General features: G+C 45.4%; 1 protein-coding gene across 1 annotated transcript; it reads left to right on the plus strand.

Moving 5' to 3' along the window:
* The first annotated feature begins 3339 nt into the window (after nt 1–3339).
* On the plus strand, nt 3340–9767 carry pyya (peptide YYa). The gene is made up of 4 exons (XM_040191955.2): nt 3340–3445; nt 4862–5049; nt 9248–9328; nt 9419–9767. Exons 2-4 carry the CDS (start codon nt 4871–4873, stop codon nt 9441–9443), a joined length of 285 nt encoding a protein of 94 aa, XP_040047889.1. The 5' UTR covers nt 3340–3445; nt 4862–4870; the 3' UTR covers nt 9444–9767.
* Nucleotides 9768–22280: the final 12513 nt, after the last annotated feature.

The raw sequence follows: 22280 nt of genomic DNA on the forward strand, positions 1-22280 counted from the left end.
CGTTGTTGCACAGCTTTAATTGAGTTTCCGAGAGTAATGAAAGATTATTACGGTGGATGAATATGGAGCCAAATCCCGGCCCAAAAGTGTATTTTAGGGTTTAATATAGTTTTATTTATATATTTATATTTGCGGTATCATACTTTTCAGTTGCAGATCTTATATTTTCAAGTTTCAAATATTTGTTCCACTTTCGGATTGTTTGATCTGGCCTAGGGGGCGGGGCATCAGCGGAGAGGGGCGTGGTGTCATGAGTGACAGCTTAACAACTGAAGCAGCGCAGCATCCGTGCGATGGCGTCTGAGACGGAAAAGCTCTTAAGATATTCACAGATTTGGACTCCCGGTTCAATATCTTGTCAGAAAAACGTTGTCTCAACACAAACGACAGCTATCCGTAACCATAGTGATGCAGACGACCAGCTACAACCATAATTAACCATCATTTTACAAATACAGGCCGGTCCAGCAGCTGGTCTTGCGAGACGAGACCGTCTGCAAACAAACAGAAAACAAACAACAAGAGAAGAAAAGGATTGTAGCTTCATTTTGTCAGAGTAAGATAAAAAAGTCTGATGTTCATCTCAGAGAACGAGAAAGAAAGAGAGAAGAGGTATTTAATACAATCTTTATTGAGATATTTAATACAATCTTTATTGAGATATTTAATACAATCTTAAAATTTAAATTGTTACGTTAAACCTTTCACTCTGATCTGGCTCACTAACAATTAAAGGGGAAATGACACTTTTATATGTATATTCTAATGGGTTCTGTATCACAGTGAGCAAATTGTCTTCGCTCAAACTTAATCATAATCCAGCTGAATAATTGCATTCCAGCGATTGCATTTCAGGCTTTGGAGCGGATATGTGTGGATATGTATTTTGTCTCTGCTGGTATTAGAATGGTTTTGTTTTATGTCTTACGTCTTAAGGGTTAAATTTACCTTCTGTGTGCTTTGCTTTAATGACCAAAGCTTTACGTTACTCCCAAAGTCCGTATTCATTCAGCGTGTATCAATGTTTCTACAAGATATCATGAGTTGTTATTAACGTGTTAGACCAACCACATAACCTCACGTTGCCAAACAAGACAAACCAGACTGCCCCGTGGTTCTTAAAGCCTGTGTGATGTGAAACGAGTGCATCTCTCGCCTCTGTTGACAATGAGGAGATGCAAATATCAAAGATAATCTATGGACTGATTATTAATGATAGAATAAAAATGATCACGGTGCGGTAGCTCAAAAAGGTCACATGTAAGACTACAAACATGGCTGACATTCACACCATGTCTTTGGCCCAATCCCGATGCCCGCTCATAGCTGTGTGACTGATGTCCTCTGGAGGGGGTCTGAGTGAGACGGCCTCTCCTGCCACCTCCGCAAAGTAAGCTAATGTGGTCAAAATACCTTAAAGAGCCTTTAACACTGAAAATGTGACAGTGGGACGTCGTGAAGCTCCATGGAAAGTTGGCCTTGCATGCAGATGGAAAGGAGGAGGGAGGAGCTCATGAAGTCAGCCCGCAGTCGAAGCCCACAGCACCACAACCAGGTCTAGTCCGAGACAAGTCCAAGACAAGCCCAGCTGAGCTGCACTCTGTTAGAGAAAAGTCTTAAATATGAAGAAGGTGTCTGTCTCCTGGACTTGTGGACTGGAGCTTGTTCTTGCTCATTCTTCTGTAGGAGACTATGAACCATAAGTACGTCGAGCTCTTGAAGAAGAGGCAGCCTGACCATTTGGAGCCTTGTTGTTAAGGTGGAGGATTTCATTAATTATGAATTAATTCATATCAATTAATACCAGGAAATCTCACGTCTTCCAGGTTTTGATGCTTGGACCTCGGTCAACTGGTAGGTTTCATCTGGCTTGATGGATTGAAATGATGGCTATGAACTGCATTACAGTTAAAGTCTATTGTCTTTTCCCCTGATGATATTGCCCAAAGCAAGCATATGTAAGGTAAACAGAGATGGATGCAACCAGATTACGTGTGTTGGCATGTGTGCACACCCTAAAATGTAAACACATTGATGTGTATCTATGATTTAGTTTGGCATTTGTTGAAGTATTTAAGATGTAAAACATAGACTAGTTATTGGAGGGTGTCATTTGAACATGTGGACCACACAGAGGGACAGGAGAGAGTTGCAGTGCCTCGGGGGGGAAGTATTGCCACGACAGCAGTTGCACACGGGTAGATTTGGGACGTGACTCCACAGACACAACGTACATGTCTAACTGTGTGCAAGTAGAAGGTCATTCGTAGTTCTCACCAATGCCTTCTTGGACACCAGCCATCTTCTTTGGAGGGGTCTTCTGGAGCAGCAGCATCTCCAAAGCTGACAGGAGGAAACATATCAAACCTTCACCTCTTCAGACTCTACCTCCACTAACACACTAACTAACTGTAGCACTTACATTGGACTTATAATGTTCTTATCTATAGCAAATTGTAAATTGGCTTATTTGATGAAATTGCACTTTCTTGTTTCTTGCTCTTCTGAGTTTGGGTCCTTATGGTTGAATGCACTGAAGTCGCTTTGGATAAAAGCGTCAGCTGAATGACATGTGATGTAATGTAAAGTATACCCTGCAAAGGAGCACCAGCCCCAATACCAAAATACATTTCTAAAGTTCTCTTTAGTTCGGCAGGAAGTGAAACCCAAATGAGCTATCATGTGAATAGTGGATAAAAAAATAAGACAAATGAAGGATGAAGAGCTGCTAGATACATTTTGCGAGTGTGTGTGTGTGTGTGTTAGTGGGTGGAGCACATCCAGCATCGCTAACGTATGTAAATGTTGTTCTCCTCAGCGGTAAAGCTGGCTGCTCAGCCACAAGGAGGAGGCACCAAACGCTCCCATGGAACCTCGACTTCAATTTCCCTTCAAGTGTTGAACAATCATTCAGAAAAATAATAGAAAGGAGAATATTACTATGACTGTGTTGTTATATTAGTGAAGAGCTGCCTGTCGGATTGGTGACCTGCTTCAAAACCATTTTAGATTTGTCTTTATTCTCTTTTGTTGTTGGGGGGGTTACTGGTCAAACTGGTATATGTGGGAGACATTTCTGATCTTACTGTATAATTTGATGAGAAGAAGTAGACGAAAATCAACTATTTACTTTTGTTCTTTTTCTCCAACTGGTCGTGGCCCAAGACATCACCTGTTAACCGTGATGCATCATATCTCCATCATCATCATCACCATCTGACGCATGCTGCCTCTACACCCCCGCTTCGGCTTCACACACCCGCACGCACAAAGGACGCACACTCTACGGTGTAACCCCTCCCTCCTCCGCTGCCGCAAAACTATATAAATGCCCTCTGTCGGAGTTGAAAACCAAGAGACGGTTCGGAGAGAGAAGAAACCGACCCACGACGTCACAGTTTGACCTCTTCCACTCTTCCACCTGTAACCTCCAAGTCTCCTCCAAGTAAGTCGGCACACGTCCTTTTCTCTCACGCAGCCCATTAACATGTTCATAACCTGAGATATGCGCACCGTGTTCCAACAAGAAGAAGGCTGTTTTCATGCTTTCACGTATCACAAATGATGTCATGCAAAGGATTGTAGACTACTGAACAATATGCCGACACATTTAAACTGTTGTGAGGAATCCTGAAGCGCTTTGCTCTGTGGGAACGTTTCGTTTAGCTGATGCGTTTTTCATTCAACTTTGAGACATGAAGAGCGACGCGTCGAGTCCTCGTGCCAAAAGGCTCCCACCCGTACGGCCGACATGATGGCTGTTTGCCCCGAAATCTAATGCGCAGTTTGTCATTTGGAAACACCAAAGAGAGACACCCTTTCAGACTACTGACTCCAGTGTCAAATGTGTTTGGAAGTAAGATCGGCCCACAAGGTGCTGCTGGGAGCGCGTTCAGCGCCACGGGATGCCAAACAAATCCAGACCGCGTCCGGCGCCACATGACAGATTCATGACAGCTCATCTCATCAAATCTCCGTAGTGGCTTCCTGCTCATAGAGACATCACATTACTGTGGACATGTCTGCTTGTTTTTCTCTTGTTTGAACTCAAAGCAGCACACGTGCAGCAGTAGAAAGCAGCGCAGAGGTGATGTCTCAGGCCGGTAACCATGACAATTAGCAGCAGAGTGCGTTACAACCATGAAGGCTCATAATGAATGTAATATAACGCCTGTCGGCAGCTGCATTTCTTATGGCCACCGAGTCGCAATCTTTGCTTTTATCAAATACACTTCATTTCTTTTCTACAAATTCAGTTTCATCATTGCTGAGGGGAAGCAAAAGCTATCACAGAGTTATTTTGAATTATTTTAGGCTGTTTTGTTTAGCAGATAAGTTGAAATTGAAGTTGAGTTGCATTTTTCCATTTGATGTTATATGGAAGATATTATTCTTTCATTTCCTTTTTGATTCAGTGTCATGTGTTCTATTTGGAGATACGTCAATGGGGTTTTAGCCTCACTGATAATGATAACATTAATGTCAACAACAACAACAGTAATATTAACAGCTTTAAAGCTCATAAGATATTATGACCGCTTCATGATACACACACATGTAATCAGACTATTATCAAACCACCCAATATGTTTATTATCCACCCTCAGCCTTCGCTCTCTGCTCTTCATGCAAACGTCTATATCTTTTCTGGTCAGTAACTTTTTAAGAAATCTTTTTCCCAACCTGTTTTATTTGGACCCAAAATGTAACGAAAAATACGTATTTGGAGAGCTAAATCGAACACAATCAATAGAAAGATAAATAAATAACCAATGCATTCATGCGAAAGAATTTCCCTTGAGCTCATTCAAAGTTTTGGATCCTTAATGTCAAAGAGTGTTCTTACTCCGCCCTCCTGCAGAAGGCCGTGATGCAGAAGCCATGGACAGCGCTGGTGGCCCTGGTGCTCTGTGTGCTGGTGTGTCTGGGAACACTGGCGGACGCCTACCCCCCCAAACCTGAAAACCCCGGGGAAGACGCTCCCCCGGAGGAACTGGCCAAGTACTACACCGCCTTGAGACACTACATCAATCTGATCACCAGGCAGCGGTATGCACACACACCCATTCGTCTGCTTCTGCATTTCTGTGTTCGGGACACTAAGCGACATCATACGGTGTTGCTCTCGGGTTGGTTTGGATCAGGGACTTTATCAGTGTGAGTCTTGTTATTTACTGTTATTTAATGGTATTTACATTTTGATATCCTTCTTACATCAATGTACTGTAATATTTTTGATGAATCGATGCATTTCAAAGACTAAATTATTCCAAATCCTTTGACTTGAATAAAGTGAGATAGTGTAGCCTATTTTAGATAACTACATTCAATAATCATTTTTGCTTTAGCCATCTATGCACACGTCAGTAATAAAAAACAGCAAAAGCCACATCAATGGCAGACAAATACAGGTATTTTCTAAAAAAAGGACTGAAACATGAGTAAAGTGGGCCACCGGGATGTTGGTGCATGTGAGCACCCCCCACTGGTTAGCTCATGGCCCCCACTGGTTAGCTCATGGCCCCCACTGGTTAGCTCATGGCCCCCGCTGGTTAGCTCATGGCCCCCACTGGTTAGCACATAGCCCCCGCTGGTTAGCTCATGGCCCCCGCTGGTTAGCTCATGGCCCCCACTGGTTAGCTCATGGCCCCCACTGGTTAGCACATAGCCCCCGCTGGTTAGCTCATGGCCCCCACTGGTTAGCTCATGGCCCCCGCTGGTTAGCACATAGCCCCCGCTGGTTAGCTCATGGCCCCCGCTGGTTAGCTCATGGCCCCCACTGGTTAGCTCATGGCCCCCGCTGGTTAGCACATAGCCCCCGCTGGTTAGCTCATGGCCCCCACTGGTTAGCTCATGGCCCCCACTGGTTAGCACATAGCCCCCGCTGGTTAGCTCATGGCCCCCACTGGTTAGCGCATGGTCCCCACTGGTTAGCTCATGGCCCCCACTGGTTAGCGCATGGCCCCCACTGGTTAGCTCATGGCCCCCACTGGTTAGCGCATGGCCCCCACTGGTTAGCTCATGGCCCCCACTGGTTAGCTCATGGCCCCCACTGGTTAGCGCATGGCCCCCACTGGTTAGCACATAGCTCCCGCTGGTTAGCTCATGGCCCCCGCTGGTTAGCACATAGCCCCCGCTGGTTAGCTCATGGCCCCCGCTGGTTAGCTCATGGCCCACACTGGTTAGCACATGGCCCCCACTGGTTAGCGCTTGGGCTATTAGCGCCATTAGCTACACGTTGAGAGGAAATCTAAATTCTTTAAAGTTAACTGGGGTTCTTATGAAGAAGTCATTTTCATAAGTTACGCTAACTTTCTTCTTCCCATTTGCTCCTTTAGCTGATATTTCATTTTGTTTGCTTCAAGTCATTGCAGCAGGGTATTCAGTTCAAATTCAACGAGGTCATTTAGAGTGAATTTCACAATAATGTCTCCCCTAGTGTACACTATGATTTAGTTCAATATATTTCAAAGTAGGCGAGCAGTTTTATTCACGTCTGTATTCAACGACTGACTGTCCAATCCAATTACAAAGTTCTATTTAATAATATCATAACAATATTTGAAATAATTCAATATCTAATAAAGAACCCCGCTTTAAGAATAAATTACACGACACAAAGCTTTTGCAAAATGAGTTTTGCTTTGTCTTGTAGTGTCTCTACATTTCTCCTTTTAACAACCATCTCGGCCTCTGAATATGAGTCACACTGGTTGGAAAATGAACCATTGTTGGTCCACACGTCTCTTTTTGGAGAACGGTCAGTGAAAGAACTTGTGACTGACGTGTGATTCTCCTCCGGTTCAGGAAGCTCATCAGAATACACATATTTGATTGGTTGTGATTGGCCGGTGGGTTTCTTGGACCGCTGAAGAAGCGCCATGAAAGCACAAAAATAAAACCTTAAATGAATTATATTCAAAACCTGAAGCTCTGTTGACGTGTGATGCAACTCCCGCCCTCCCGTTCCCCGTTCACCTGCGCACGCCGGCTCTGTACATTAGATTACTGGTCTCGCTCCACAACCTCAGGCCTCCAAACCAACGGCACCAGGGCAATAAAAGAAAGGAGGAGTCCCATAAGCAGTTAGCTGGGTCTGAGCCGAGGCCGTCTGCTATCAGCTATAAAGTCCCTTGTCAGATGCCATATTTATCGATCTGTTCCTTCTCATGAATGCCAAATAGATCGTTGATATTTGGATACTTGGTTTAAAAAAGACTCATAATCACCATAAAAAGGAAATTGGTTTCGGCAGAAGCTTTTCACATTTCACTGAAGAGCTGCAAATGAAGCAGATATTCGATAGAGGTAACTAATGGCAATATGAAGGCTTGACTGTATCAAATAATGTCCTGAGGAATGGGATGGTTTTCAGCTTTAGCCTGTGACTCCAGCTACAATTGATAGATCTAGGTAGTCATAACTATATCACGCATGCTATAAATGGTACAACGTCTTTACTGAACACATGGAAACCAGAGCAGTGAGAACCTGTCCTGTGTATTCTGTCTGGACAAGTAGGGGCTAAGTAACATTACAATTGACTGACCACTGACTCTGGACCCTTCAAACCTTTACTGTGATTCAGCTTTCACGAATGCTTCAACTCCTTTAGCTCCCATTCAACATGCAACAATTACAACTACAAGTTGATCACGTTTTTCTACGCAATTGAAACAAGGTACTAACTCCAAAGAAAATGTCAACAAGTTTATTTTTCATAGTTTCAGGTCAAAGATGGCCAGCTATTTATTTGTTGGAAACTAGAATGGCTTTGTTGTAATACAGGAGAAGCACAAACTGGGGTTATTCATTTGAATGATAAATAAATGAATGAAGATAATCACAATTACTATTTTAGAGAGAGCAACATGAGTCCAACTGACAATAGTTTAGAAAGAGTGAGAAAGCACATCAACATTGGCTGATGTGAATACACCAAATGGAAAGAAAGACACCCAGGTGGAGAAAAGACTCGCGGAGATGTGTGAGTGCTGATGGGCCATTAGGATCCGAATGCGTGGCACCATGCGACAGACACGGCTGTTTGGTATCTTTCCCACAGGACAAGTGTCTCACACAGCTCCCTGTGTGTGTAACCAAGCATAATATTGGGTGCCGCAGACATGGTGGGAGGTGGAACAGGTGGTTAATGGCAAATCAGAGGAACTGCAGGCCGAGCTACAGGGGTTTGCGTTGAAAAGTGCTGTTTCACACACAGACAGAGACACAAAGACACGCACACGCACACGCCACAGGAAGTAAACCGTGTGCTTCACGGCTGTGTGCTTTTACATTTGCAGCTCTCTTGGTTTCCTTATCATGAGAACGATAACACGCTCTCGCAGGGAATCTCACCGCCAAATGAAACCATTAGGATTGAATGGAAGTAGGTAAACCAGTACAGAGGACACAGACAATGGACAAAGCGAGACGAGAAGGCTGAAATATAAAATAACGTCTCTGGGTTCCTGTTTGAGACAGCAAGTCCTGTGTTGTGGGGAAAAGGGCTGCTGTCCTTTATCTGTTAAATTCTCATTAGCCAAGCTCATGCTGTGCTACCGTGTAGAACAACAACCTGTTCCTGCTTGTTAAACAGGTGCATTGACAAAGCTTGTTTTTGTCAACTCCAGTAATCTTCCCTTCAGTGTCTCCTGTAATACATGGCATCGGGGCTCAAATGATCGTGTCTTTCTGTAAGCTGCTGTAGAAACATACAGGTGCAACGTGGTGGACTCCAGCTGCTCCATCACCTGCTCCATCACCTGCTCTTTATGTAGATCTTAACAGCTCCTTCCAAGCAAACAAAAAGAATTGTTAGTTTCATGGCATACCCTGATGAAAACATAATGATTTACCCTGTTAAATCTTGGACTCTGCTCCTGTAAGATGGAACTGAAGGTATTGGAAACATTCTGATATTGACCTGATGCTGGCAAAAGGGTTTCGTCCAAGACGAACTGGGGTGTTACTGGAGGAATAGTCTGAGATTTATCACCAAAGTTGTTAGAATTCCTCCTCTTGGAACCATAAATTCTGACATCCAGTCCAAAGATTGGTACATAATCTTTGGACTGGATGTTGAGATCTTTCACTGGAGAAGTGAAAGATCTGTAGATAAAAAGTCCGGGGATCATGAAAGTTAGTTGGCTTCACATTCTGGTCAACTGGATATCTGCACCAAATGTGCCGCTAGCTTGGCTAGTAAGCTCTCCTCCCCCCTCTTCCTCTCTTTCCCTCTTCCCAGGTATGGGAAGCGTTCAACTCAAGAGGATGTGGTTGCAGAACTGCTGTTTGGGGGCGACAGCAGCAGAGACCAGAGATCCAGGTCAAGACCTTCAGGATTTATGTGACCTGGACCGAGTCCATTTAGATATTGAGGAGTTACCCATCCTTCATTCCTTGTGTTCCCTCACAGATACGATGACCCCTACATGTGGTGACTCCGCTGCTCCACTCCCATCAACCGGAACACAAGCTGTCTTCGTCTCTCATGTCCCCGTCTTATGACTTTCTCATTACAATACAATTGTACATAATTTACTATTCAAATAAATAAATAAATAACCATATATATGAGATTAGAGCTGTGTGTGTGATCAATTAATGTCCCTCTGAGGTCCAGCACTGTTTAGAGTAAAATCTTGTTTCGCTGTTGCTACTGTAAAAGCCAACGTAATTAATGAACATAAAACCATCCTGTGTCAGATGTGTTAATGGTGGTTTGTTGGGCATTTGTGTAATAAAGTATTCTCTGAAACTTGAAAGGACCTCTTACTCGTTTGTTAAATGATGTGGCTGGTGGAATTGTGTATTTTCTTGTATTCAACAAATCCTACAAAAAGACCAAAAATGTGTCCGTGTCCATGTCCTTTCTGACCTGCCTACCCGCTCAGCTGCAAAGCCCATTGGCTCCTATTGACGCCATTCATCTTAAAAATAACATAAACAAGTATATGAAGCCATTTCAATTGTAAAACATGTTTGTATTATGTATAATGTTATCTCACATGCAACGTTACCAACGTTTTTAGGTAATCTTACTTAAACTAAAGGTAAAGAACTATTTTTGTAGTAAATAATACATGTTTGGTTCCCTATTGATCATCTGATCAATGACGCTCAGTTGCATAAGAGGAAGATATTTCAGGCTTTGGATGCACAGATGTATATACAATTTATGTAACATTTATAACAGGACAAAAGAACAAGAAACAAGCCAGGATCATTATCATCATCATCATCTTCTGCATTGAAGTACTTCTGGTCCAGACACAAGAAAACCTCTAAACCTCTCCACAGAGGAAGAATCTCTCCCTCTGGAGGGGTCTACTGGGGCACAGGGGAAAGAGGAGACCCACTTTACTACACAGAGTAGTGATCCAGCCGGTAAAGAACTAAACTGATAGTTGATATGGAGCAAAAGAGGTAGAAAATATATTTGTGAATAAGGATTAAGACCCACTACAACCGAATCCCATAATCCCTTCACATTAAAAACATCAGGTATATCTATATATATAATAATTTTAATATTTTAATTGGTTAAAAAGTTTAAATTTGAGTACTTTGTGTGAAATTCTAAATAGTTTTGCTTTACTTTACATGTTTTACTCATGATAAGCTTTTGTTTTGTAACATGACCTGAAACCTGATGTTTAAACGGAACACGAGGAATGGCGGGTGATAACCGCAAACTTTTCTGTCCCGTCTGTTAATCTACTGCTGGTCTACCAAGCGAACATGCTAAAGTCTAAACTCATCAAAATACTCTTAATTGTGTTGCTGTGATGAGAGACTGTTTTGTCTTTTTTAGTCTTCACGGTGTCCCAAGACAAAATAATCAGTATGGAAACGTGGGCTCTTTATGATACACATCTTTATTCTGTGGAATATCTTTCCAACAAGTGTTCCTCAGCCTGTCCTCACAGTGTCTCATCATGGCCGAGTCCTGGAGACCCAGTAACTCCGGCCTGCAGTGTTGAACATCTGTCTGCAGGATGGAGGTTCCTAAACTGTCACTGACCTCCACCTCTGAGCTTCTACCTGGTAGCACCACTGGGACTGAACAGGATTCCTACATTCTTCATGGACAGACACACACAGCAGGACATGTGTGCAGAGCTGGAAGAGGAGATCCTGTGATTTACACTCTGTATAGTGGTTAGAAGTTGGTCTGGTCTGGGGGTAAGTTTATTCAGACCCTTATATTCTTGACATTGTTTGTACTGTGTCTGTCTCCTGATGATGTGTCTTCAGGTCTGAATCAGCAGCGTTGTTCACAGTGAGTCCTGACTCAAGTGCAGCACTTCAACACAGAGTCCCTGTTACTGAGCTGTGAGGGAAACTCTACTGGGTGAAGAGTGAGCAAGGCCTCCAAATCTGGCTACATGCCATTCTGATCTCACTTGGGAAAAATGACTGGATCCACATCCAACACCAACACTAGAGTGAGTAGTGGAGTGCGCTGGCGTTAGTGTGAAACACAGTCCAGCAATGCAGCCAACACCACTTACACCAGGGGTCTCAAACTACGACCGTACTGCTCAAAGTGGGCTGCATCTGGCCCGCACCTAATTTGAATTTGAGAACCCTGACACAGTGAGTTTCTATTGTTTTAAAGGTTTTTATATCTAAAGTATTGTCTTCCGGCTAAGCCGTCACTCGTGAGCCCTCGCTCCCCTCACAAGACACCGAAGTACTTGAAGTCCTTCACTTGGTGTAAGGACACATTCCCTACCTGGAGTAGGCAATCCATCGGTTTCCTGCTGAGAACCATGGCCTCAGATTTAGAGGTGCTAATCCTCACCTCGACTGCTTCACAATCGGCTGCGAACCGCTCCAGTGAAAGTTGTAGGTCACAGATAGAAGATGCCATCAGGACCACATCATCTGCAAAACGCAACCCCCCGTACTGTAGACCCTCCTCCCCCCGACTACGCCTCTATATCCTGTCCATGAAGACCACAAACAAGATTGGTGACAAGGCGCAGCCCTGGCGAAGGCCAACCCCCACCGGAAACGCCTTCGACTTACTGACGAGCACCCAAACACAGCTCTCGCTTTGGGCGTACAGGGATTGGATGGCCCCAAGTAAGGACCCCCTTACCCCGTACTCCCGCAGCACCTCCCACATTTTCTCTCGGGGGACCCGGTCATACGCCAGGTCCACAAAACCCATGTAGACTGGATGAGCATACTCCCAAGCCCCCTCCATGATCCTGGAAAGAGTAAAGAGCTAGTCCGTCGTTCCACGACAAGGGCGACAACCTCATTGTTCCTCTTGGTTTGACTATCGGCCAAATCCTCCTTTCCAGCAACTTGAGGTAGACTTTACCAGGGAGGCTGAGGAGTGTGATGCCCCTGTAATTCCCTGAGCAAGACACCTAACCTCTAATTGCTCCCCAGGCAAAAATATAAAAGCCATGGGTTAAAAATGCAACGTAAATCGCTTTGGATAAGAGCGGCAGCTAAAATTACCTGTAATGTAATGTAATTGGCACACACTATCTGGTCCCCCTTTTTGAAGAGGCGTACCACCACCCCGGTCTGCCATTCTTTTGGCACTGTCCCAGACTTCCACGCAATGTTGAAGAGGGATGTCATCCAAGACAGCCCCCCAACACCCATTGCTTTTAGGATCTCTGGACGGATCTCATCAAATCCCCCGGGCTTTGCCACTGCAGAGTTGTTTGACTACCTCAGTGACGTCCACCAGGCAAATTGACAATGATCCCTCCTCCGCCTCCAGCTCGCCTCTACCAAAGAGGGCGTAGTAGTTGGATTCAGGAGTTCCTTAAAATTTTCCTTCCACCGCCCGATAACCTCCTCAGTCGTGGTCAACAGGGTCCCATCCTTACTGTACACAGCTTGGATGGTTTCCTGTTTCCCCCTCCCCAGGTGCCGGATGGTCTTCCAGAAGCACTTTGGTGCCGACCCAAAGTCCTTCTCCATAGTTACCCCGAACTCCTCCCATACTTGCTGCTTTGCCTCCATCACGGCAGAGGGCTGCTGCCCTTGTCGGTACGCTGCAACTGCCTCCAGAGTCCCACCGGGTATCATAACCCGGAAGGCCTCCTTCTTCAGTCGGACAGCTTCCCTGACCATCGGTGTCCACGGGGTTCGAGGGGTTACCGCCCCTTGATGCACCCAAGACCTTGAAGCCACAACTCACTGTCGGAGCTTCAGCAATGGAAGTTTTGAACATACACCACTCTGGTTCCTGGGCCTAGGAGTATGCTCATCCAGTCTAAATGGGATTTGTGGACCTGGCGAAGGCGTATGACCGGGTCCCCAGAGAGAAAATGTGGGAGGTGCTGCGGGAGTATGGGGTGAGGGGGTCCTTACTTGGGGCCATCCAATCCCTGTACGCCCTACCTCCACAGGAATGTGAGAGAAGCTCCGACGAAGGTGTAAGTTGAAAATCTTTTGGACCGGGGCCTCCTCCAGATGTTCCCAGTTCACCCTCACTACACGGTTGAGTTTATCGGGTCTGTCCCAAGTCTTCCCCCATCCTCTGACCCAGCTCACCACCAGATGGTGATCATGTTCGAACATGGTGTTTGTTATGGACAATCCGTTACTGGCACAGAAGTCCAATAACAAAGGTTCAGATCAGGGAGGCCATTCCTCCCAATCACGCCTCTCCAGTTGTTTCCATCGTCGCCCACGGGCGCATTGAAGTCCCCCAGTAGGACTCCAGTATGGAGTCCCCTACTGGAGCCCCATGCAGGACTCCATTCAGGGTCTCCAAAAAGGCAGAATAATCTGAGCTGCTGTTTGGTGCACAGACAACAGTCAGAGTTCCCCCCCCCCCCCCCCCACCACCTGAAGGTGTAGGGAGGCCACCCTGTTGTCCACCGGGGTAAACTCCAATGTAGCAGCACTCAGCCGGGGACTTATGAGTATCCCCGCACCCGCCTGGTGCCTCACACCATGGGCCACTCTGGAGTAGAATAGAGTACATCCCCTATCCAGGAGTGTGGTTCCAGAGCCGAGGCTGTGCGTAGAGGTACGCTCCACCTCTTGCACAAGCTCCGGCTCCTTCCCCCCCAGAGAGGTTATGTTCCACGTCACCAGAGCCAACATCTGCCGCCGAGGTCTGTTCCGTCTAGACCCCCCACTGTCACTGTCACTGCCACCCTTGTAGCAGCGCACCCGACCCCATCGGTTTCCCTCCCATGTGGTGAGCCCATGGGTAGTAGAGTCTTGGGGTGTCGCATCACTCCTTCTGGCTGTGCCCGTCCGGGCTACGCGGCAAGCCCAGCCACCAGACGCTCGCTGTCGGGCCCTCCACAGAGACACAGAGACATACAACCATTCACACTCACATTTACACACCTACGGGCAATTTAGAGTTACCAATTGACCTAATCCCCAGAGCATGTCTTTGGACTGTGGGAGGAAGCCGGAGTACCCGGAGAGAACCCACGCAGACACGGGGAGAACATGCAGACTCTACACAGAAAGGCCACTTTATATGGTTTTGAAACTGCAGCTGTCGCACAGTTGTGTCAATGGACTCGTTTTAATTCATGGTTCTAAAAGGGTTGTGTGTGTTGCAAAGCAATTCACTGCTAGAAGGAGTAACATTTTTTGTTGGAGACGACGTCTTTGGTGAGGCCCATAAGGGAACGTGGAAATAGGCATCCTTCAGGTCAACAGACGTGAGCCACTCTCCTTTGGAAACAGTCTGAAGGACATATGCTGTGCTTAGCATGTGAAAAGGTAACACCTTCAGGAACTTGTTGAATGCCCTCAAGTCTAGAATTGGACATAGTCTGTCGGGGGTTGTGACAGTGGGTCCACTCTGTCCATTGCACCCATGGCCAGAAGCGCGGCTAACTCCTGGTTAATGGTAATGGATCTTGCCGGGTCAGTAATGTTGGTAATTTTGTCCAGTCCTCCTGAGAGGGGAGCGAGAAAACTCTCTTCACTAAGGAATTGCTGCAGTTATTAGCGTCCTACCAGTTAGCTTGAGCGAGAGCATTCTGCTACTGTTTCGCAATGTGAGCTTTCGCAATCGGACAATTAAGGTGGACGTCATGAGCAATGTGAATGACTGAGATGGTGCGGGACCCAATACTGTTTATATGCACGTACGGGGACTATTTTTTCCCTAAACTACTGAAATGAGATACACCAGGGGTCTTCAACGTTTTTCAGACTAGGACCCCCAAACTGATGGCGAGATGGAGCAGGGACCCCCTATTCTAGTTTGAGTTTGGTCCGCCATCTTTTATTTTTGAGCTTCGGGCTCTTTAGACGTGAGCATAAAATGCATAAATGCGATCTGATTGGCTGGTGCCTGTGCTGTCGTATTTGGATGAAAGGAGCTGTGAATGAACCGTTGTCCAGCTTGAGAGAGCTGCTGTGGGACTGAAACGTCTTCTCCATTCATGTTAATGTGTATTTAAAGACAAAAAAATTCTGATTCTGAAAACAAAACAAAAAAACAATTGGTTTAATTTTTTTTTTTTAATAAAAAAAAGTAAAATTGTCTTATCAACCAAAAATTTCGCGACCCCCCTGCAGTACTTCCGTGGACCCCCTGTAGAAGACCTCTGAGATACAAAACGTTTGGTGGCTACAACTATTTTGTGCGGAAAGGCAGCTATTTACTTACTATTTAGAATTTCAGCTTTGCGTCGGCCTAACAACACCCCTGAACTGTTATATTATACATTATACATTATTGGACGATAAAGTACAGCCTCTTGTACCTTATTGCTTTATTATAGGTCTAGCTGGAGCGGATACGCCCTAGCTGTGATATCTTAAAAATGAACATGCAACTGACCTAGTCAACTAGCTAGCACCACATCAGTTGGGCTGGGACCATCCAACTAATTCTGATTGAGTCGCATGGCTTACAAACGAATATACAAAGTGATACCAAATGGTAATTGGAGGTAACACTATAATTACAGATGATGAACGGCACACATGTTTAAGTCCAACCTCGAGAGAATTCAGCTGGAGGCTGGGAATGAGATCTGAAATCTCTAGCAATAGATCCCACACATTTCTCACATTTTCTGGGATGCCCCGGATAATGATGCCTTATTGTAAAGAGTGAGCTATTTTACATCTTTAAGTGCTAAACTGTTGTTGGAAATGAATGTGCCCTTAAAGACAGGGTCATAAATAAATATTATATATAGACCATTTCACAGTTATCAACGTATCCTAAATGTTTCCCAGTTTGTCAGGGAGTAAACATGGATCCAAATTCAGTTTGTTACAGACTTGTATATTAGTGCATGCTCAAATTTTATGTTCTCTTCTTTATTTTTGAAAATATCTATTCTTTATTCTTAAATCATCTTTGGCTGCGATTACCATGGAAACCATCAATGCATCTCTGAGTCTCAGTGAGGAAACAACACTGGATCAGCTGGCAACTCCATCGACAGAAAAACGGTAAGAGCACTTTATTCCCTTAATTCACAAATGTTCTCTCTGTACCTTTTTTTTATATCAAGATTGGATTTATTATTTCTGTTGATTTGCACACACACAATACATTTTTATTTTAATAATACAAAAATATCAGCCTTTGACAAAAACTTTGACAAAAACTTTTTGTCAAAGGCTGATGAATATATTTTATTGGAAATAATTTCACAGATACGTTGTAGTTATCTAATTCCTTTTTGGATAGCAGTTATTTGAAAGATGCACAACATAAACATGCAGGGAACAAAGCCTGAGTCTTCTTTGTTGTGCATGTCTGACTTGGATTATCTTACTCATGTCCACTTGTTTATTCATGTTTTCTCCGTCTTATTGTCTTTAATTCAAGAGGAAGAGAAGAAAGGACAACCATCAGAGGTAAACTTTGACTCAAGAAGACACCTGCTCTGTGAGGACGCCTGCTCTCTGAGGACACCTGCTCTGACATATCAGCCTCCCTCCAGGTTTTGCTCAGTGGCTCACTTCATATTTACCCCAGAGGCTATTGGTTCTCATGGCCATTAGTTGCATTACTGCACTTTACCGTTTTTCTACATTCCTTACTATATTTACATTTGTGGATCCTCGGTGCCACCATCAATTCACAAGTTCACACAAACACATATTTTCATTTTTGAGCTAAACCATCACTATGTCACAAACATTCATATGTCTTCCTTGGAGTTACCTTCATATTTGTTACTGTCTACATTAGGCATGTGATTCAACACTTAAAACGTTACGCTTACGCTCTTTAAAGGACATTTGATTCAAAGTCTTTCACTTTGACTGACTAAATATGTCTGTACATTTCTTTAAATCTTTTAGGTGACAGATGTTGAACCCTTCGGTGATGAAGGATCCATTTGTGATGAAGACTACGTTCCTGGCTCTTCACCAAGTGGTGATGACTCGGGCTCTGATGATGCATATTCTTCATGTAGTGTGATGTTGCCTTTCCATCAATCCTGAGCCGCCACATTTTAAGACTGCTCCAACTCTGCTGTCTATGGAGACGACAGCGAGTGTGGCACCACTCAGGAACTATGGTGTAACTGACAGAGTTAGTGTTGATGAAGACCTCGTACCTGATTACCTATTCTGATCATGAACCCACCACAAGCAGCACTCAGAGAAGTTACTGAAACAGAGGCTTATTGTTCTGAAGAAGGGGACACGACTGAGACTGAGCCAAACCCCAAAGCTTCTTCTTGCACCCACAAAAATTATTTGTTTTGTTTGCAGGAAACCTCAGTGAAAAATAGCTCGTCACCTAAAAAATCACTAAAAAGAAGAGTCTGATGTTGCTCGAGCATTCTTGCTCCCTAAACATTCTAAAGAGACAAAGAAATTCACTGAAGGAACAAAGGTAATTACCAACATAATCAAGATGTTCTGGGGAATCAGAATAAACCACTGAAACTGAAACGAGCAGGAAAATCAAACATCTCTGTACAGTCGGTCCAAAAAGTGGGATTTTAGAAACCATTAAGATTTTCCTGCATTCGTCCCATTCAGATTTCAGATGTTCAATTTCATTTGTAAAAAATATTTTTTTCTGGTCCGTAGGAAAACAAAACAAGGTGACATCATCCCAGGATGAAACCAAGAGTTCCAAGGGTACAGAAATGCTGCTAGTTTGTTTTGTTGGTATTGCAGTAGTTCAGTTATGTTTGTCTTGGTTGTATCTAAGCAACATGGGGTCCTCTATCTCCGGTCATGGGGGGAGGGCGGAAGATCCTTTTTGATTTTGGACACTGGGATCTAAAGTCAAGCATGTTGAATAGCACATAGAAGAATACAGAAGGCTGGCAAAACTAAAGATGGATGTATCCTCTATTCATCCCCAGGGGGAAATGTGTGTGTAGCAGCAGGGAAGGTTACATCGTAAACATGTTGGATATAAAAGTATTCCACATGGAATGAAACATGCACAACACGATGAGGGAGCAGAACATGCGATGGATCAGTGCAAGTCATCCAGTGAGGTAATGACGGAGAAAGTGTGGAATGCTTCACGTTCCCTCGCTTCTGACAGACAATTGTGTTTTTAGAAATGAAGTAATGTTTTAGTGCTCAGAAACCAGAGAAGGTCGCTATAGAATCTTTAGCTATTTCTTTCAGCTGTTAAAGTGAATTTATGAACTTCCATACAAAACATAAAAGAGTAATACAATAAAACAGCGTTGGATCCAGACAACAATAAATAGGGTCAGACACATTTGCTTCTTTTTGGGATGTAATATGGAGGTTGATGTGCAGGCATGATGGAGGAAACGTCCAAAGAACCCTTGAGCAGCTTTGCCCAATAGGTCGATCGCCGGCAGCACCAGTAGATCGCGTGCCCTCCATTAAAAAAATGACCTCCCGCATGATGACCCAAGCTAATGCTAATGCTAATTAGCGCTCCTAACGAACGCGTTTCCTTTCATCCCAAAGCGACGCAGGCTGAGTCCAGTAAGGTAACGAGCCAGAATGAGCGGGACGCTTGTGACGGTTTTGCGCTTACGGCGGCGCTGTTGTAGGTCACCGCTACTACTTACCAGCCGGTCTCTCTGCCCCACGTCAGCCGGCCGGTCCTTGAGGGGGGGGGTAGATCGCCAGGACTCGGTCAGTTGAAAAGTAGCTGGCCAGCCGTAAAAGTGTGGGCCCCCTGCCCTCGAGGACCACTAATGGAAAAAAGTGTTTTGACGGTGCTGTTAAGGTGGAGTACAGAGCATAACGGGACCACGTCTCTTTTCTTTCTCTGTTCTTGTCTTTTATTATTGCCGTATTGCTCTATTCATTCTACTACTACTGAGACACACTCGCGCACACTACTGAGACACGCTCGCGAACACTACTGAGACACTCTCGCGCACACTAGTGAGACACTCTTGCGCACACTACTGAGACACTCTCGCGCACACTAGTGAGACACTCTCGCGCACACTAGTGAGACACACTCGGGCACACTAGTGAGACACACTCGCGCACACTACTGAGACACACTTGAGCGCACTACTGAGACACACTCGCGCACACTACTGAGACACTCTCACGCACACTACTGAGACACTCTCGCGCACACTACTGAGACACGCTCACGCAAACTACTGAGATACACTCACGCACACTACTGAGACACACTCGTGCACACTACTGAGACACTCTCACGCACACTACTGAGACACACTCGCGCGCACTACTGAGACACACTCGCGCACACTACTGAGACACTATCACGCACACTACTGAGACACTCTCGCGAACACTACTGAGACACTCTCGCGCACACTACTGAGACACGCTCACGCACACTACTGAGACACACTCGTGCACACTACTGAGACACTCTCACGCACACTACTGAGACACACTCGCGCACACTACTGAGAAACTCTCACGCACACTACTGAGAAACACTCGCGCATACTACTGAGACAAACTTGCGCGTACTAATGAAACACTTGTGCGCACACTACTGAGACACTCTCGCGCACACTACTGAGATACACTCACGCACACTACTGAGACACACTCACGCACACTACTGAGACACTCTCACGCACACTACTGAGACACACTCGCGCACACTACTGAGACACTCTCACGCACACTACTGAGACACACTCACACTCGCGCACACTACTGAGACACACTCGCGCACACTACTGAGACACTCTCGCGCACACTAGTGAGACACACTCGGGCACACTACTGAGACACACTCACACTCGCGCGCACTACTGAGGCACACTCCCGCACACTACTGAGACACTCTCGCGCACACTAGTGAGACACACTCGGGCACACTACTGAGACACACTCGCGCACACTACTGAGACACGCTCGTGAACACTACTGAGACACTCTCGCGCACACTAGTGAGACACTCTTGCGCACACTACTGAGACACTCTCGCGCACACTAGTGAGACACACTCGGGCACACTAGTGAGACACACTCGCGCACACTACTGAGACACACTCGCGCGCACTACTGAGACACACTCGCGCACACTACTGAGACACACTCGCGCACACTAGTGAGACACACTCACGCACACTACTGAGACACGCTCGCGCACACTACTGAGACACACTCACGCACACTACTGAGACACACTCGCGCACACTACTGAGACACACTCGCGCGCACTACTGAGACACACTCGCGCACACTACTGAGACACACTCGCGCACACTAGTGAGACACACTCACGCACACTACTGAGACACGCTCGCGCACACTAGTGAGACACACTCACGCACACTACTGAGACACACTCGCGCACACTACTGAGACACACTCGCGCACACTAGTGAGACACACTCACGCACACTAGTGAGACACGCTCGCGCACACTAGTGAGACACACTCACGCACACTACTGAGACACACTCGCGCACACTACTGAGACACACTCGCGCACACTAGTGAGACACACTCACGCACACTAGTGAGACACACTCACGCACACTACTGAGACACGCTCGCGCACACTAGTGAGACACACTCACGCACACTACTGAGACACACTCGCGCACACTACTGAGACACACTCGCGCACACTAGTGAGACACACTCACGCACACTAGTGAGACACACTCACGCACACTACTGAGACACGCTCGCGCACACTACTGAGACACACTCACGCACACACACTCGTGCGCATCTCACTGGCGTTCGTGAGTGAAATCTCAGTTACACTGGAAGGCGGAAGCAAAGAGGGCGGGTTTTGAACAGCGAACATCGCCAATCTTACGTCCTTCCTTATTATATATTTAAGTGATGGAATGTCATTTTAGGAGGAAGTTAGTTGTTTAAGCAACATTTCTGCGGTTGGTTTATCAACATTCAGCCTTCGTAAGAAGTTGCTCCGAGGATGCTTTAGATGTGAGGTCTAGTTAACGGGACCGTCTGGCTCCTCCAGCACCGGGCGGTCAGCTCATCTCACGCCGCAGAGAGCAGCCTGTTCTCGGCCAGACTTCTATGAAATTATCCGCTTGTATTACGGTGACCAGGGGCCTCATATATAAACGTTGCGTACGCACAAAAGAAGGCGTACGCCGCTCTCTACGCAATAATTGGTATAAAAAGCAAACTTGACGGAAAAATGTGCGGTCCTTCACGCAAGCTCGGACTCATGCGTGCGCACAAAAACGGGTGAAATGAGAACCGTCGGCAAATGCAAGAAACACGTGTGTGACAGTGTAAAACTAGACTGTTGTGTAAAAGAAATGCCAATACTGCCCCTCATAAATAACACAAACACCCGTTTGATCGATCTGCAGCGTAAAACAACCAGAATACAAATGAACACATTTTCAAAAAGAAAAGTGAAATATGTTCTGCAATAATATCGGCATGTTATTAAATTCATCCTCTAAACACAGCTGTTGCTTGTCAGATGCAATCAAATGGACGGTAATAAAACGCCATGATGCCGTCACAATGCGTAATGACGCTGATGGCTGATCTTGCGCTCTTAGAAGATGTGGCACATGGAAGGATTCGCGCTGTAGTGCAGCGCACCATTGGCCTGTTTAAGTGCAGCTGGCGCTGCATAGTGATGGCAAAGTGAAGCTTTCTGAACCAGAGAAGCTTTCCAGCCAATTGTATCGGAAAAAGGTTCATTCATCCAATGCATCGCAAACTCTATGATGACCTCTGCTGTTATAGTGCAAATGTATCGAATAGCCTACCAGTATATTTTGGCCCAGTCTCTGTGGGTTGAACATGATTATGAAAAGTTGAACCAATAAATCATCTAATAAATACACGGATTCCTATATGAATGAAACTATTGTTTTTCAGGTTTGAATTGTGTCCTTGTTTGT

Source organism: Gasterosteus aculeatus, chromosome 11 (assembly GCF_964276395.1).
Source record: "Gasterosteus aculeatus chromosome 11, fGasAcu3.hap1.1, whole genome shotgun sequence".
Classification (NCBI taxonomy): domain Eukaryota; kingdom Metazoa; phylum Chordata; class Actinopteri; order Perciformes; family Gasterosteidae; genus Gasterosteus; species Gasterosteus aculeatus.

Excerpts from the sequence above, each read along its gene's own strand:
- pyya (XM_040191955.2), top strand. The coding sequence starts at position 4,871 with ATGCAGAAGCCATGGACAGCGCTGGTGGCCCTGGTGCTCTGTGTGCTG. Across the intron at positions 5,050-9,247 it reads AATCTGATCACCAGGCAGCG|GTATGGGAAGCGTTCAACTC; the intron begins GTATGCACACAC and ends CCCTCTTCCCAG. Across the intron at positions 9,329-9,418 it reads AGCAGAGACCAGAGATCCAG|ATACGATGACCCCTACATGT; the intron begins GTCAAGACCTTC and ends GTTCCCTCACAG.